This window comes from Podarcis liolepis, assembly GCF_965112155.1.
Source record: "Podarcis liolepis genome assembly, chromosome: 4".
Lineage (NCBI taxonomy): Eukaryota > Metazoa > Chordata > Lepidosauria > Squamata > Lacertidae > Podarcis > Podarcis liolepis.
Genome location: NC_139558.1, coordinates 38944149 through 38961491, shown reverse-complemented (window position 1 = coordinate 38961491; position 17343 = coordinate 38944149). Strand labels below are relative to the sequence as shown.

Sequence of the window (17343 nt, the reverse complement as noted above, 5' to 3'; positions counted from 1 at the left end):
GTTTCGTTTTTACCTTGCCAACATAATATTAGAGTTTGGGTTGTTGGTCCCTGGTCCCGTCGGACTCCATTTGATAGTATAAATCTCTTTGTTATGTGCCTGAAGGTCATGTACACACACATCTTGCTTCATACTCCAAATCTATACAAAATCAGAGGGGAATAAAATCTGCACATTGAAATATTTTCTCCAGTTATAGAAGAGCTCACCAAGAAATACGCATGCATTTAAGAAACAGAACTGAAAAATGTAAATAAAGGCTAACATTTCATACAGTATTTCCAGCAACAGTTCTTTAAAATATGTTCCAAAGGCTTCAGCCAGAATTACCTTTAATGTCATATCATCTGAGCACGACGCTAGAAGCATCCCAGAAGGATCCCATTTGATAGCATTGACCTCATTCTGAAATTTAAAAATAATTAAATTGGTGGCAATTCTGTATCAAACTGCACTGTACCTTTTTATCCAGAAGAGGGCCATCTGGGTTTAATTTATAACAGCAACAAATAAACTATTGCATGTTAAAATTATTGGTTTGGTTCTTTCATTTGTGAAACAACAGAAATGATATCTCATTAGCTAAACAGATTTATAGAGACTATTTTATAGGATTAAAGTATAGTTTGCTGCCTTCTTTCAGTTTTATTTGCACGAGAGAGAACAAGTCCTCCTAGGGGGAATTGCCTGATACCAAGTCAAGTCAGACAATTGGTCCATTTAGCTCAGTATTATCTGTGCAGACTGACAATGGCTTTCCAGGACTCCAGAAAAAGAAGTCTTTATCGTATCTGCTTGGAGATGCCAGGGATCGAAGATAGGACCTGGTTCATGCAAAACTTCTGCTTTACTACTGAACAACTCCTCCCTCAAGTAGGTAACCTAAACTCATTTTCCTTCTGCCATTTGAGAAGGGAAAACTACTCACCAATAAGAATTCATTACAACACAATCCTATGCAGGTTTACTGAAAAGTCAATCCCATTAACCTTAATGGAGCTTACTCCCAGGTAAGTATACAGATGAGTTTGTCGCAAGGACTTTATCATCCTGCATTTGTCATCATCAAAGTCTTGTTTTCTTGCAATGCTTCATTTGCATTTGTTCTTAAGAACAGCAAAACACACTTAATAGAAAGAAGAGGCGGAGGATGATTCTCTCATATATCACCCTTGAAATGTTCCAATGGTCACAGCAGTAACTGCAATAGGTTAAAAGGGCCATGTAAACTCACCGTATGGCCTTGAAAAGTTTTGACTGGACGATCACAGCCTAGCCTGCATACATGTATGCACATGTCCGTGCTGCAGGATGCAAAAGTAGTGTTGTTCTGCCAGTCTACATCCAGAGCAGGGGCTGCAAAAGGGGAACCAGAGAAAGGCAACATGAGGACATCTTGCAAAGAAGCAAATAGGCAAGGCTCCTTTCCCACTTCCATATAATGACTGGCACTTTGATTCTAGTACCCCCGCAATGTCAGGAGCAGCATCCCAGGAACACCCGCATAATACCAATGTGTTGGGGTGCAGTGATAAGCATGCACCAAGATTCCCAAGATTCCCATTCCATCTCTCTCAATAATCTATTGATTAAGCTTTCTAGGTTGGATTCACTCAGGAAAAAGAAAACCTGCTAAAATTCCAAAAAAGTACACACAAGGGCTTTCAAATAACGTAACAATTTTTACACATATTTGTCCTGATGCACAGACTACATCTTTGGTACAAGCTGTTTCACAAAAACGCAACTGGTGTGCCTAAAAAACTAAAGACGTGGCAGCATACTGATACAGTAAAATATGGCGGGATCTTGAAGGCTACGGTGGGGTGGTCATGAAAGCTTCAGTGACATTTTTCAGCAACAAAAGGCAGGAATCCAAAAGTGCTTTCTCAAAGTTGTCTTTGGTTCCCACCAAGGCATAATTCCAAGATGATGTCCTGTCCTGGGCTCCATCTATCAGGCAGGAACAATCAGCCAGGCTATGGAGCAGGGTCTTTTCAGAGATGATTGCTACTGTATGAAAGTATAGCATACCTTTTCTGAATTACTTAATGATCAACTGGTTTATTGTGATTTGTGCCTTAATTGCAAAAGCTCAAGCTGCTTTGCCTTTTGTGAAAATTAAAATGTTTAAAGAAATACATGGACGGCTAATTAGCCTTACCTGAGTGGAAAGGGAACTGCTGTTTAGCTTCTCCTGTATGAGCATCCCAAATTATTGTCGTCTATGTTGGTGGGGGCAGATAGGGAGAAAAAGACACACATTCAGTTCCGAAGAAAAGCAGGTTTCACTATGAAACACATTGTTGTTGACTGCTGAAATTTTTAGTCAAAAAACGCATTTGTTCTAATATAACACAAATAAGAAAATCTAACATAGATAATGATCTGTCCTTATTACACAGGGGAAGCATTAAAATCAGCCTGAGTCAAAAAATGTTTCTGTAAGGAAACCAAATGTCAATTTCCTGTAAACTGCAGTGTTGTGTTGACAGGTGGTCCTTATAACATCCAGCGTGTGTTTAGGTGAATTTTATGATGCCTCCACAACCTGAAATTGATAGCCAATAATGGAGACATGGTAATGTTTGCATCACAATCGAGATTGATGCTGCAGCAGAACAGGTCATATGATTTAGATCAGGTCCTTGTTTTTCCTCTACATAATCGAAAAGGTAAGTCAGCTTGGAAAATCTCAAGGTTTGCATAAGAAGATTTGCAGAAGCCCCAAGTGACTTCACAACATATTGCGCCAAGGAAAGCTGTGATTAGGCCCCTCTTGACAAATAAAGTTTAGATCTTACACTTTGCGACAAGTAACACTCTGTTTCCAACCATCCATTTCTAAGCAATGTAATGGAGTGAGTAATGGTCTCTCTGCTTCAAGCAGTCCTGTAGGAAACTAATTATTTGGATCCATGCCTATGTGTTTGAGGTTGCCTCAAGTCTGCTGATACCTTCCTCTCAATGTGTAGATAATGCAATTTGAACTACACCAGAATCCACACTTTGAGAATGAATCCACTATCAGTATACCTGATATTTTCCTGTGACATATTTTTAGGCACTGGGAAAAACAGATGTGTACAAATGCACATACACACGTGCATGAAAAACCTCTGGCAACGTTGAAGAGGAGAACTAACTATGCCATACAAGCAAACAAGCAGCCTGTTTCAAGGCAGGCTGCACATGTAACAGATTTACTATCCCTTAAGAAAGCAATCACTCAATTTGATGAAATCTAGGCTTTCCAAAACACCTCCCCCCCTCCCAGACGAGCAGAAATAAAATTTTGCTGAATTCCCAAGAGCTATTCTATACTTGCAAGCTATGCACCTCAACACTTACTTTATCAACTCCAGCACTTAAGATGTAATTTCCCTTTTTGTTCCACTTCAGAGCAAAGATGGGCCCTTTATGTTGACCTAAGGTGCTTGCAAGATTTCCTGCAAAGTATGAAAGACAATAGTTAGCTCCTTCAAATAGCTTGGGAGTTGAAATAATTCAGCAGTACAAAACACCTAATTATTAGGAAACAGATACTGTTATAAATCTTACCATCTTCTGTCCATATTCTTGCAAAGCCATCATATGATCCTGTAGCCAACAGCGTCCCATCGGTCTGTAGGGATGTTAACAAAGAGAATCAACTCTAACTCACTAACTCATCCTTCAAACCCTGAGTTTTCAAAAGCAAGCAAAACTAGGTGCTCCACTGAGCTAGAGCAAGCATCATTACTGGATTGTACCCAAAATTAAAGCCTGGCACTCCTGGCACCTAGATGGAAACAAAGACGGCTAAAGCAGCATTGCACTGTCAGAACAATTAAACCGCTAAGAAACAAAATTGTGACATAATTATTTTTATGAGGTATTTTAGCTGAGCTGAGAGATTTCCTTCCCTTACCCTGCCAAACATGCCAACAATCTATATTCCTCCCTTTCCCCTAAAGAAGACCACTGAGAAAAGAATAGAGCAGAGCAGAACAGCTTCAATGGAACTTTTACATTTATTTACTTTATTCCTCTCGGAGGCAGTAAGAATTAGAAATATGGGCTAAAGCCCTTCTGTTGGCTAGCAAGACTGTTCTGCTGCACTGTGTATTTTGTGTCTAGGGACTGCAATAAAGCTGTGTGTGTATATTTACTGATACAAAAGTCCCAATTAATTTTGATCATTACAACCATTAATTTCATTTACTTTATCCTTTGAACAACAACTGAAAGATGACTTCATTAAGAGTCTTCATAGCTTCTTGACTATGTAATAAGTGCTTCCTAAAGTGCTTTACAGTTCAGTGCTTTACACACAAGAAACTAACACTTACTTACTTTATGCATTCATTCATTCATTCATTCATTCATTCATACATACATACATACATGAATGCATACAATCTATAGGCCACCCAATAACTGATGTTTTGGGGAGGCTTGTTTTTTCACCCGCCAAAATGTAACTGTTTTTAACTTCACAACTGGCAACTTGAGGAGGTGATAATTGCCTGAGACCTCATCTGAACTGAACAAAGTGCGGAGTATCTGTTAGCATCAGATTCTTGAAAGCTAAAGTATTTCAAGTGGAAACGGCTGGGAATAAAAACCCATTTCCCCAAGTTCACATGCAAATATGTGTTACGATGCTTATTTTAAAATATGTTTGATATCATTCCAAGTGATATATAACTCCTGCCCGTGGCATGTGTTCTGTAATAGCTATTTCACACATGCAAGCCATCACCTGAAGTTGCATTCGTCAAGTGTGAACATTCATAAAGTGTGAACATTCATACGTGAACTTATCTGAAGCTCATATATTGTAGAAAAATAGAGATATATAGTTCTGAAGGGGGGGGGACTTGTAGGCCGCAGACAAAGTGCAAGCAGCAAACTAAGAACAGTCTTTGGTTATAGATGGTGGCTTATCCAAAGTGAGACAAACCATGACCTCAGGTTTGGATATAATGCTAAGCCAAGCCATGGTTTAGGCCTGGGTAGCACAGTGGCAGCAAGGAGAGGAGCAAAGGGATTGTGATACTGGCTCCGAGAACCCATACATTTGTTCAATGCAAGCTTGGCCATTGTTTCAAACATTTTATACTTCACCTATGTTCAAATTCCGCTTTAACCTTAAAGCTCACAAGCTGGGTTTGGTTCTAGTGACTTACATCTCAGCCTAGCCTACCTCACACATTGGATGTGAGGATAAAATGGGGAGGGAAGGAACTGTGTTTGCCGCCTTAAGCTCTTTGGAAGACATGAGGGTGTAAGTAAAGAAAGCAACTCACATGTACATGCTGTGTGCTTTCTCTCCTGCGTGCCACATGTAAGAGAATAAGCTGGTGCCTCGGTGTTTAAGACGGTGCACCAGAAAGCTCTCGTTCAACAAAGAAGCTCAGCTATGATTTGGAATGTTCCACGTGACTTGGAATGTAGGTGGAAGCAAGCATGAATGAATGAATGAATGAATGAATGCAAGAGTGGATCACACTACTGGTAGAACACGCAAAGGAAGGAGAAATACTCTTAATGCATCTGGAACTCATACGCCAGAGGGCATATGAGGAACCTCTCTGTCCTTAAGTTGCACAATAAGCTTGAAAAGCAGAACCACAAATGACTCATGGATCTACTTCTCGAGGCTTCCTGTTCAGTGGCCCTTGGCCAAGCCACTAACTCCTAGCTTCAGCTACTACCCCCGCCGGTAATATGGGGATAATCACATTGGTCCACCTTATGTAGTTGCTATAGGTATCATAGATATAATACACTACATTTATTAATACTATTTTTTTATTTCTACACTTTTGATCGGTGACTAAGAGCACATTTTTTTACAATCCATCAGGGCAGGGGAAGCTTTGTCTATTTATTGGTGGAGAATAACAATTGGGATAGGATGCTATGCATAACGATTTCCTCATATTTTTAATAGTGCAGCTACAGCCATACGGCTCATTTCCCAGTCCTATTGTTTGCATTCATGTCATTCACACTTCTGCTCCTTCTTCTGGAGCTCTGGAGTTTAAGATTAGAAAACATCCTTGTCTGCCACAACCCCCGGGAGCTTTAGAATGTTTTGCAGAAAATTTATTCCATAGTGCGGAAAAGAGGATGGCAAGTGTGGAGCTATCTGCATTTTTATGCATGACATACAGCAAAGAGGACAGATAACAACAGGATACAAACTAGATTTTCACTGCGCTGGGAAGAGGCATACGTGATTTTGCAAGTGGGAGACCTGATTCATTTGCAGGCGGCAGTAAACACTGCAAAGCAAGGAAACCTTTAATCTTACAAACCTATTTGTTTTGGCTGAGTTTGTCTTAGAGGCAGCATAAATCTTTTACTCCAAATGAGGCACTGCACAACTCTTGCATTGTTTTTGCAAATTAAAAGTTCATTACACTATTTATCTTTGCCTCATAAAAGACATCACAACACTTTGCACATAAATAAACAAAAAGGGCTCCAACTGCCTAACCAAATAAGTGTGCTTCTGGTTCACCGAGTTAATGTTGCAGAAGTATTTAACAAACTGTTGACTGCTTGCCATGCAAAACACAGGTAAATTGATGCTTCTTAAATGGATATTGTATATATATTTTTTCAGCTGTATACCAACCACATGATGAAGTCTATTCTCTTGTGTATTTTAATAATAAATTTGTTAGGCTTCAGTTCAAGAGCAGTGATGCAAAAGTCATTATTTAGCAAGGTACTGGGGGTGGCACCTGAGCATGGTGCCAGTGATAGACCCTAACTTGACTTCAACCAGGTTCCCCGCTGGTTCCCACCCCAGTGCAGCTGCCATTCATTCATTCATTCACCTCATCCCACCCAATCCCCTGGACATGTTTCAGTGATGGCCACTGGTGGTGCTTTTGAATAGGACCCAAGCTGGTGCTCAGACCTAATCTGCAGTGGCCACTTGCCAAGTTAAGTTACCCAGAATGCAATATCTGACCAAACTCAACTACAGTGTTGCATTTTGGGTAATCCAACATGGAGTCACAGCAGACTGGAGTCACAACCACTCGCCACTATAATACGCCCAGAGGCATTGCTGGAGGCGAGGTGAAGGATGGGCAGCAGCAGCCTTGGGTTGGCTAGTAATAGGCTCTTCGGAGCTCCAGGACCCTTGGCAGGTTCCCCAATGATGCAGGCCTCTGACAAAAGGACAATAAAATATTTATGAATCTTAAGGGGTAAGTCATGGGAATGGGGAGGGCGTGGTGGGCAAGTCCTATTTCTTAGATTGAAGATTTGCTAGATCAAAGTCTATCAAGTAACAAGCATAAAATAACAGCATAGAAAGACTAAAAAGTTTTTTTATGAGCTGTTAAATGTTTTGCACTTGTTTGCAAAGAGGAACTAGAACTACTAGGCTAAGAGACTGAATAAATGACAGAAGCACTGCGAGACTTTTACACTTGAGTTAGTATTCAGAGGTGATGGAAGGACTGCTTGCCCTTTCCAAAACAATCATTCTACCTACCTGCTCATATAAGCTTTAAACATTTCATCCCACCTTTTATTTTCTTTTAGGTATGGGGATGACTGCCACAGATAATGACATGGAAAAATAAAGTGTTTCTGGCAAAAATGCTGCAATTGCAAGGGTCCTCCTTATCGCTGTCACTGAGTAGCTTAGGCTTCCTGAAAGAGATCAGCTGGTGTGTGGGGATCCCCCTTATCGTATATAATCCCCCCTATGCACACTCCATCCATCATGGTGACAGATATTTTGCTAGTGTAAAATAACACCAGGTTGGAATGGAAGCACCAACTTTTTTAAAAAATATATAGCAATCTACATTTCACAGACACCTTCAAGAGTTTTAGCAGTCAACTTACATTCCAGTCCAACGATGTTACATCCTTATTGCTGGGAACATCATGTCCTCCTTCTCTTATGCAGTGCCTCAAGACGAGTTGAGTGGAACTACCATTACTGTTCTCATTTAGATTCCATATTCTGGCCGTAGAGTCACCAGACCTATCAAGAGGAAATGTGTTTGTCGTGCACACGGAACAGGATATGAACATATATTTGTTAACACACACAGGAAATGCTGTTTTTTTTAAAAAAAAAAAAACACCAACAAACGAATAGACTGCTTTTCTTTAACAACAACAAAAAATCGCAAGGCACGTTCAACGACAACATGATGAAATAATATAGAAACCGAAAACGATTGAGTAACAACAACTCCAGGACCTCACAACTTCCAATTTCTAACCATAACACCGTAAAGCAAAACTGCAGTAGTAATTGCATTTGGAAACCTGACAGAACAAGGCTAACAAAAATGCACTACGAAGGGCAATCCACTCTCTTGGAAGTTATTTCACTAGATTTTTGATTTTATTAGATTCTAGGGCCATAGCTAGTAGCTATGTTCTAAAAGGAGACTCAGGTAACAGGCAGAGGAAAAGGCTTTCTGCCTGAGAACCCTAGAGAGCCCTTGACAATCACAGTAGACAATGTGGTGTAAGATGGAGGAAGCAGTCTGACCCAATACAGGGCAGCCTCCTAAGATCCTATAAGCTGGTTTGAGAGAACACATTAGCCACAGTGTGTTAAGACTATGTCTGTCATAACAATGACATACAGAGAGGGCACATGAGATCCATATTACTGGTGCTCCAAATCAGCACTGACTAGAGATCAATGCAACTTAAATACAGTGGGAGCTGTTCTAACCCTTTAACTTACCCCGATGCTAGCAGATCACTGACAGGATTCCAGGCACAGATGAACACCTCTGATTCGTGACCCCGGAGAACTGTTGCTTTGTTAGAAGGAATTTCAACATCCCCATCAATTTCCATTGGCTTTGAATGATTATCTGCATGACAAAACACACACATTGAGGTAAGGCAGTGATTACGTACTGTTAGTTATTCTTTTCGGTTTTGTTCTGTTTTGCTTTTTCAAATTTTACTCTTAGCTGTAATTATTTACAAAGAAGACTGGACAAAACCATTTAATTCCAATAACGTATAACTTATTTGATTGCTTTATGCTGGCTGCATAAACACCCACTTTCCTTACCAAGATCAGAAGGAAATGTAACTCTCTACATTTAAGAACAGGCTTTTTAAACAAGTCATATTTCACACTATGATCTGGGTGAACTGCTGATAAGATGACATTAATTATAACAACAATGAAAACCGCACACAGTGATTAGTTTCTGCTCCCTTCTGTACATTGCAAACTGTGCAATTAATGGCAAGAGATCCTATAGGGAAAAGTAACACATAGTTATACTGCCAAATTTTATTTACACATGGATAATTCCCAAATAAATTAATCTTTAATCCTGGGACTATAACATCCAAATGGGGGTTGGGGAAGATAGGGAAATAGCTGACTCAGAAACAGTAAGGAGAAACAGCTGAGACTTAGGGGAAATTCAGTTACACCACTTCCCCAAGCCCATCTACTGAACTTAACACCGAGCAAGGATTTGAACACAGACAAGCCTGTGGCTGCCTTATATTCTATGCATATTTTTAGTACAGTGATGTTGCGATTAAAAGTCTGATTCTCTTCATGTTTCCTATAGATCAGTTCACACTGAATCTAGGCCACTTTGCTCATCCCCACCCACACAAACCATGATCCCTGATGTAGTGTTATATCCAAACTGGGCGTCGTAGTTAATTTAACTCACACAAACCACAAACATGTCAAGAACAAGAACAAGCTGGTCAAGAACAAGTCAGTGCTGCAAAACATGGTTTGTTTGGAGCAAAGCGAAGCACGGTCCCCATTTCAGATATGTTTCTCCCACCCGCTAGCAGGGAGGAGAAAACGCTCATGTGATCTACCAGGACAGGTGAATGAGGTCCCTGACTAAATGCAGGAGTTGAAGTTTCCTAACTTAATTTTAGAGTGCTGGTGCCTATTCTATGGTGTGGAAACCGGGCATATCCTTATAGACTCAGACATGTGGTTAGTGCTGGCAATTCCTGGAGAACTTGGTCTCAATAGAAAACAAGCAGCTAGTATGTTGGGATGTATCACGATCCTGAAAACCTGCAACAGAATGGCTGCAGAATAACTATTTTCCATGTCTTCATACAATTTCTGAGCATCATGAACTCAAAGGAGTCTTCATGTTCAGAGCTGTGTGCTTTTAAATAAATCAACATTCTTCCCCAAGGTAACCCAAATTCCATGCCAATAATGTATCAGCTTTGTGTTCTCCATAAAATCATGCAAGTTAAATACAAGTACACATATCTGCATAATTTATTATTCTAAAAAGGTAAAGGGACCCCTGACCATTAGGTCCAGTCATGGCCGACTCTGGGGTTGCAGCGTTCATCTCGCTTTATTGGTCGAGGGAGCCGGCGTACAGCTTCCAGGTCATGTGGCCAGCATGACTAAGCCGCTTCGGGCGAACCAGAGCAGCACACGGAAACGCCGTTTACCTTCCCGCTGGAGCAGTACCTATTTATCTACTTGCACTTTGACATGCTTTCGAACTGCTAGGTTGGCAGGAGCTGGGACCAAGCAATGGGAGCTCACCCCGTCGCAGGGATTAAAACCGCCGATCTTCTGATCGGCAAGTCCTAGGCTCTGTGGTTTAACCCAGAGCGCCACCTGCGTCCAATTTATTCTTCTAGTCAGAGGCAAAAAGGTAAGGAGCTGTGCTAGGTGATATAAGCTCTGTCTTGAAAGCCTACGGAGTCCCCTTTCCTGGGCTTCAAAAATCCAAAATGTATTGGACAAAGATTTTCTACAGCCACAGGAACCTGGTCCCAAGTTGTTCAGGGCTTTTATATGTTAACAACCAGACCTTGCACATGGAGCAGCAGCTCATCAGCAGCCAGTGTGGTTCCCTTAGTAAAGATGCAATAGGTGTTCCCCTCAAAAACCTGGCAGCAGCATTCTGAACCAGCTTCAGCTTCCAGACCAATCCCAAGGGAAGCTCCACATAAAAAATAACCACTGCACTTCTTGAGGTGATGAATTCGGAGCCCAGACCCAAACCAATGGTTGTGCTGCAGTTGCACAAAATCCGGCACTCGCGAGCCACACTCATAGGAAGCGTACTTATTGCATGTGCCCCATTCTCCTCTCCATTCACAGTGGCTTCTCCATTCTTTGGTGTGTTCTGCTGAGGGACAGCAGTTGTCGTTGCTGTAGAAGCTGTGGTGGCCGTGGTGGCCGGCGCTGTGACTGGTGCCGTGCTAGCTTGCTGTTGAGCTAATTTCTCCCGCAAAGCCTGCTGCCGAGTCTGTACAACGTCAGGCATTACGGCGTCTATCAACGATAGCGACTCTATAGGCCTGCCGTCAAACACTGTGCCGTCCTGAGGGAGGGGAAGGAAAATGAAAAGAAAACGAATTAGGAGGCTGAGAGGACAGGAGACACCCAAGAGAATGCCAGAATACGGTGACGGAGCCATCTGTAACAACCTTCTGTAAGAGAAGCCTGTTGGCGAGTTTTTAATCACCACACTCTGGACTGCTGAGCACACAGTGACGGAACAGCACTGGACTGAGTATTCTTGTTGAGATACAACTGGCGCCCACTAACTGTGCTTTCCAGAAACAGTAGCAGTAATTTTTGTTCTGATGGGCTTTCCCAGCTGTATAAATGGGTCTTTGCCACAAATATCCATTTGTTAGGGTTTTAGTTTTGCCTTAAATGTATCTGTTGTTTCATGTTTATAAATGACTTTGTTTTTATGTGTAAATAGCCTTGATGCAGTGGTTTTGAAGGTGAATAATAATAATAATAATAATAATGCTAGTAATAGTAGTAGTAATAATAAGGCGTCCCCAAGAAGAGCTGGGAGAGACGCTCAGGAGCTGCTATTGGTCACTGTAGACAACACTGACCTACATAGACCAATGGTCTGACTCAGAATAAGGCAGCTTTCTAGATTCCTAGAAGAGCATTGGCTCTGAAAAGGCATTCTGGGATCAAAGAAGCATAGAGATGGAAGGAACTCTGAGGATCATTCTAGTCCAACCCCCTGCAATGCAGGAATACACAGCTGCCCCATAACAGGATCTTAGCTGCAACCTTAAGAGTTATCAGTCCCATGCTCTAACCAACTGAACTATCTAGGCTCAAATTCACCCCATTTCACCTTCACTTCTGCGATAATTAATTAGACTGCAAAAACCAAAGGCCCATCCAGTCTAGCCTTCTCTTTCACAACAGAGGCCAACTAGGTGCCTATGAGAAGCCCGTAAGCAGAAGCAGAGTGCAGCAGGACTCTCCCTATTAGCGATTCCCAACAACTGGTATTCAGAGGCACACTGCCTCACACACACCGTCATCATGGCTAGTGACGACTATCTACTATGTGTATAAAAAAAAATAACAAAATTCATTTGTCAGTTCCTCTTGACATGTTTGTTCAGGATGAAGTCTAATCTGAAAATTTTGGAACTACAGAGTACAGGGAAGAAATCTGATGGGAAGACAGCATCTTTCCATGCCTCTCTGCTTTACACATGTGCTGCTTCTTTTTTAAGATAGCATAATTTAAAACAGCAAGAGAATTCAAAGGAAGAGCCCTTCTCAATGATTTAATGTAAACATCTTTACAAAGAAAATCCAGATGCACAGAGCTATCATTGTTTCTCCTTTATTAGCAAATGATGCCCATGAATGCCTTCTTTCTTGGCTGGTGGCACAACCAAGTCTACGGAGGGCTACCTCCCTTGTATTTTTAGCTCTTGCTCTCTCTCCTATTCTTAAAGACACATAAGGCAATTGTATCTAATTGCTCAGTAAGGCCTAAATCTTTTCCAACCCTCTGGCACTGTAAATATACTTAATTTCTTACTGTTCTGTATTGATTCCTTGCACAAATGCCACCTGGTTATCCATTCCAGCACAAAACTGTGGCTTGCTCTTGGGTAAGAGTCAACGGAGACAGGCAAGAGGTAGGTTCTTCAATATCTAACGTACTCCATATGCACCCTCAAGTGGTGTGTGTCTCCACGTAAGAAAACACAGCTACTCACCTCATTGATGCTGATCTCTGCTTCCACATACTGCAGGCCTTTCTGAAGTATGGAGATGAGGGCAGCAGGTGGCACTAGTGTCCCATTGATGTTGGATTGGCTAATATGACTCTCTATTCCAAATGTGAAGGCTGAATGGGAGAAACCTGAAAGCAGGAAGGGAAGCCATGATAGAAAAACCTAAACACTCCTTAATGTGACACACACACGCACACCCTAAAAACAGCGCTGCCCAAAACCTTTGCCAGCCTAACCATTTAGGAGGATCCATTTACCAGATTACGTTGGGTGGTTACAGAGAACTTCAACAGCCGCCTCCTTCTCCTAGCAGTCATTTGCAAACATACTTTGTGAAGAATGCAGACTTCTCAAAGAAATAATTTGTGCTAAGCCAAAAGGTGTTCTTTTAAAAAAAAGCAAAAACACACACCATTTTGATGCTTAAACTCTTTTTACAGTGCACAGGTTGTATTTGCCTTCAACCCTATCCTCACAACAAGGGAAACATTCTCTCACACAGAACAAGACAAAGGCACCTATTCAACCTTCTGCCCACAGTTCTCATTACCAGCTCAATCTGACATCCACAGTGTAACTGTTCTAACAGGAAATGAGAAGCCATCCCCAAGAGGTAGACTCTCTAACTGCATGTTTTTTTGCAGGCAACACCAAACGGGAACTGCACCACGCTGGCCCAGTGCAGACATAACTGCTGCTGATCCATTAGCTGCAACACCATTCGTGCAATTAACAATAGCATGATTTGATGATTTTTTTAAAAAGCAAATTGCAGATGTGGGGCGTCAAATCAGATTAGGGCTTTGACATGGGACGGTTTCTTTTTAAAACCCCTCCCCGCTGCTGTTGTCCCAATCTGAGTCAGAGCCCCTGTGCCTGTCATTTGCATTGGGGGTGGGGGTGTCTCTCTTTTGCTCTAACAGCTGTTTCCCCACCCCACAAATATCTATAGCAGATGTGAGAGCCCTGATCATGACCCTGGTGGGGAGGCAAAGAGTTTCCCCCCATAAAACTGCTCTCCACCAGGTTCCCAGCTCTGATCAGTCCCCACACTAGCAATTTAGGTTTAAAAAGCCAATCAAACAAGAGGGAAGTGTGGTTCATGTGCAGTCATGAAGTAGCACAAGATTTCTCTATGTCTGGTCTAGTGAGAAGGCAGAGCTGTGCTGCTCATCTAGATGCCACCAAGATGCTGGAGGAAATACGGATACAATATGAAGTAATAGAGGAAGTGGACAGTGAGAAACAGCTCAGCCGAGGTCCCTGATTTTCAGCCCTTCTGTTCCATAAAGGACATCTTTCTCACAGAGCTGAAACCAGCTCATCTACTGCTGTACATACATGTAATCAAAGGAGAGGCAAATTGAATTCTGGAAGGGAGTTGAAAACAAATCATATTCTTAAGAGGCATGAGCTATATCGCAAATGCTGGTCAAAGCTGACCTGATGAATAATCTGGTAGCAACTGGGAGTTTTGGCACGCAAACATTCACAGAGGCCTTGTAGGTGGGTACAGATATTTTCACCGCCATTCAGTTGGTGCTGACATCTGCTCTGCATACTTGGTTGCTGAGAAGGCGATTAACCACCCACAATGGTGACAAACTGCATGCTCTTGAGTCTTCAGCTGGTGGACTATTCACTGTCAGACTGGACAATGCTGAGACTTTAAGCCATGGCACAAAACCTTACTCTTCATCTGAAGGAAGACCAGGCGGAACCCTTAGAAGCAAAATTGATTGCTGTGTGAAGTGTTCAGGGTTCCAGCCAACTAGCCATGATCTCTTCCAGAATATTCCATACCATTTTCTCCCTCCCTAGGTTTTCTATGCCACCTCCTCAGTCATCATTAAGCTGTCTGGGCTTCCCACCTCCCCAACTTATTGTTACCTAAAGGTATTTACAGTATTTCAAACTTCGCAATTCTCCCAAGTCTGCCGAGTTTTCTCTTATAGTATGTGGATGGTTTCGGCTTACATAAGGAACCACACTCAGACAATGAGCTCACTGTTAGTATATAGGATGCTGGGGGGGAGGAAAGATTCTATTGCAGCCAAGGCAGTGTTACATGTACAACTCTACTCTGGAACTCTGAATTTAGAAATTAAAAATGTTCAGAATGGAAAAGATGGAAAGGAACAGAATAACCATGGTGCAGTTCGGTCTTTGATGGCCTCCTACCCTCTAGATGTTTTGGCTGATAGGAGTTGTGCTGGGGGCCGGGGGGAGCCCTAGAAGACACCAGGCTTATTTGCAAACACTTGCTAACTAATGACAGCTACTGTTAACAGTGGTTAGCACTGCTGCAGATGCAACTGTAGAAAGAAGGAAACATGCAAAGGGGTATAAACCATCATAGCCAAGATGAAGGACTGACCTTGATTATGAATACCAACTAACCAACATTACCCCTCAATGAATTCTTCTACACACCATTTGCTGCCAACAGGAGGCAACTTCAAGGCAATTTCTACAGCAGTTAATATTTGTGTAACCATCAGCACAACCTGAGTGGATAAAGAACTAGGTACGGTTTGTTGTGATTTTTACAGTCACAGCAGTGCTGTTTAGAGAGCTGCTGCGATTACAGAAAACCGCTGCAAAAATATACCAAATTAAAAACTTCAAAGCTAAGGAACACTTCAGGACTGGAAACACAGAAAATTCATCAGTATGTGCTACAGAGATGGCTTCGTAAGAGAAAATACTGAAAGCTTAAATATAAATAATGTGCCTAAGCAATTTGGTTTTTAAAAGGCAACATCAAGGGCTGCCTCTTGCAAACTATTTTAAAGTTGGGCTAACTTTCTGCAAGTTACTTTTGTAGTTGAAATTACTGGAGCAAAATTATCACCATATTACTACTGGAGAATGAAGGTAACATTACAAAAGCTTTGGGGTAAGGAAGTTGTCTCATAACATTCTAAAGTGAAAATGTCCCAGATGCCAAGAGCATGATTAGTTTATAAACTGTGCCCCTTTATAGTGTGACGCTGTGAGGTGTTTTGTCTTTGAAAATGCATGTAAGCACTCCAAGTAAGTCAATGGCCTCTTTTTTTTCTTTTTTAAAGGGAGGGTGCTATAAAGCTTGTGATCCATTCCTGAAGGAGGAAGTAGAATATTTTTTTAAAAAAAACAAAACAAAACACACATACTCCACACAACACCATCATGATTTAAAGAAATGGAACTTCACAAAATCCCAAAGAAGTTATTTAATGTTGAAATTTGTATATGTTAATAGAGACCTGGCACTGAAGGCTTGTCTAATAGTGGTCTACATATATAGTTAAGAAAAAAATCAGCTTCCTCTTCCATCACACACATATTCACTTCCTGTCCCATAGACTCCTAGCTCCAGCTTCCTGGAATGCCTGGGTCCTTTTAGAACAGCCCACTGCTAGGTTTAAGGACTTGCTGCTTCTGTGTCAGAAAAACTGATCTTTCGCTTCCCACAAGAAAGCAGCACTGTTTTTGCCACAGTTAGAATATTCATGAATATTCCACGGCTCCATAGACAATTAACTATGCCCTATGGACAGAATAGGGACGCGGGCGGCGCTGTGGTCTAAACCACAGAGCCTAGGGCTTGCCGATCGGAAGGTCGGCGGTTCGAATCCCCGCGACGAGGTGAGCTCCCGTTGTTCGGTCCCAGCTCCTGCCCACCTAGCAGTTCAAAAGCACGCCAAAAAGTGCAAGTAGGTAAATAGGTACCGCTCCGATGGGAAGGTAAACGGCATTTCCGTGCGCTGCTCTGGTTCGCCAGAAGCGGCTTAGTCATGCTGGCTACATGACCTGGAAGCTGTCTGCGGACAAACACCAGCTCCCTTGGCCTATAGAGTGAGATGAACGCACAACCCCAGAGTCGTCCGTGACTGGACCTAATGGTCAGGGGTACCTTTACCTTTATGGACAGAATGGAGGAAGGGGAAGTGGACTAAAAACAATATGTTACCAATTTGCCTGTTAGTATTCTGAAAACACAACAGAACCTTTCTTTGGAAGTTTTCTCTATAGCAGCTCCAGCTTCTAAGAAGACAAACAAGCATTAGGAGAGTGAGGGAAGAATCTTAAAGCAGTGTGTGTGGATGTAGAATTAATCATGTGTTCCTGGAATGGGTTACTGGCCTGCTTCTGAAAGTTTTGAAGTGATAAGCATCAAGTTCTACAGGTGTGATTCCCTCACAACGGATTGATGGGTCGTGCTTGTATTTTGCAGTCCAGTATCCAAAAAAGTAAAGCCATGGAAGGAGGAAAGGGAATGATAATCTGCTTTGACGTCTCATATAAAATACTATTTTTACATCAGGGCTTCTCAAA

At 41.8% G+C, this 17343-nt stretch overlaps 1 protein-coding gene across 4 annotated transcripts in view; it reads right to left on the bottom strand.

Annotated features, from left to right (window-relative positions):
- TBL1X (transducin beta like 1 X-linked) overlaps nt 1-17343 on the bottom strand; it is a 129075-nt gene that overhangs the window by 7482 nt on the left and 104250 nt on the right. For all 4 annotated transcript variants that reach the window (XM_083502009.1, XM_083502008.1, XM_083502007.1 and 1 more), the window contains 10 exons: nt 13006-13151; nt 11075-11333; nt 8723-8855; nt 7861-8002; nt 3562-3625; nt 3352-3449; nt 2165-2225; nt 1235-1356; nt 331-405; nt 14-141 (listed from right to left, as the gene is read on the bottom strand). In XM_083502009.1, the coding sequence (XP_083358135.1) occupies nt 14-141; nt 331-405; nt 1235-1356; nt 2165-2225; nt 3352-3449; nt 3562-3625; nt 7861-8002; nt 8723-8855; nt 11075-11333; nt 13006-13151 (1228 nt within the window). The remainder of the gene's footprint in view (nt 1-13; nt 142-330; nt 406-1234; nt 1357-2164; nt 2226-3351; nt 3450-3561; nt 3626-7860; nt 8003-8722; nt 8856-11074; nt 11334-13005; nt 13152-17343) is intronic.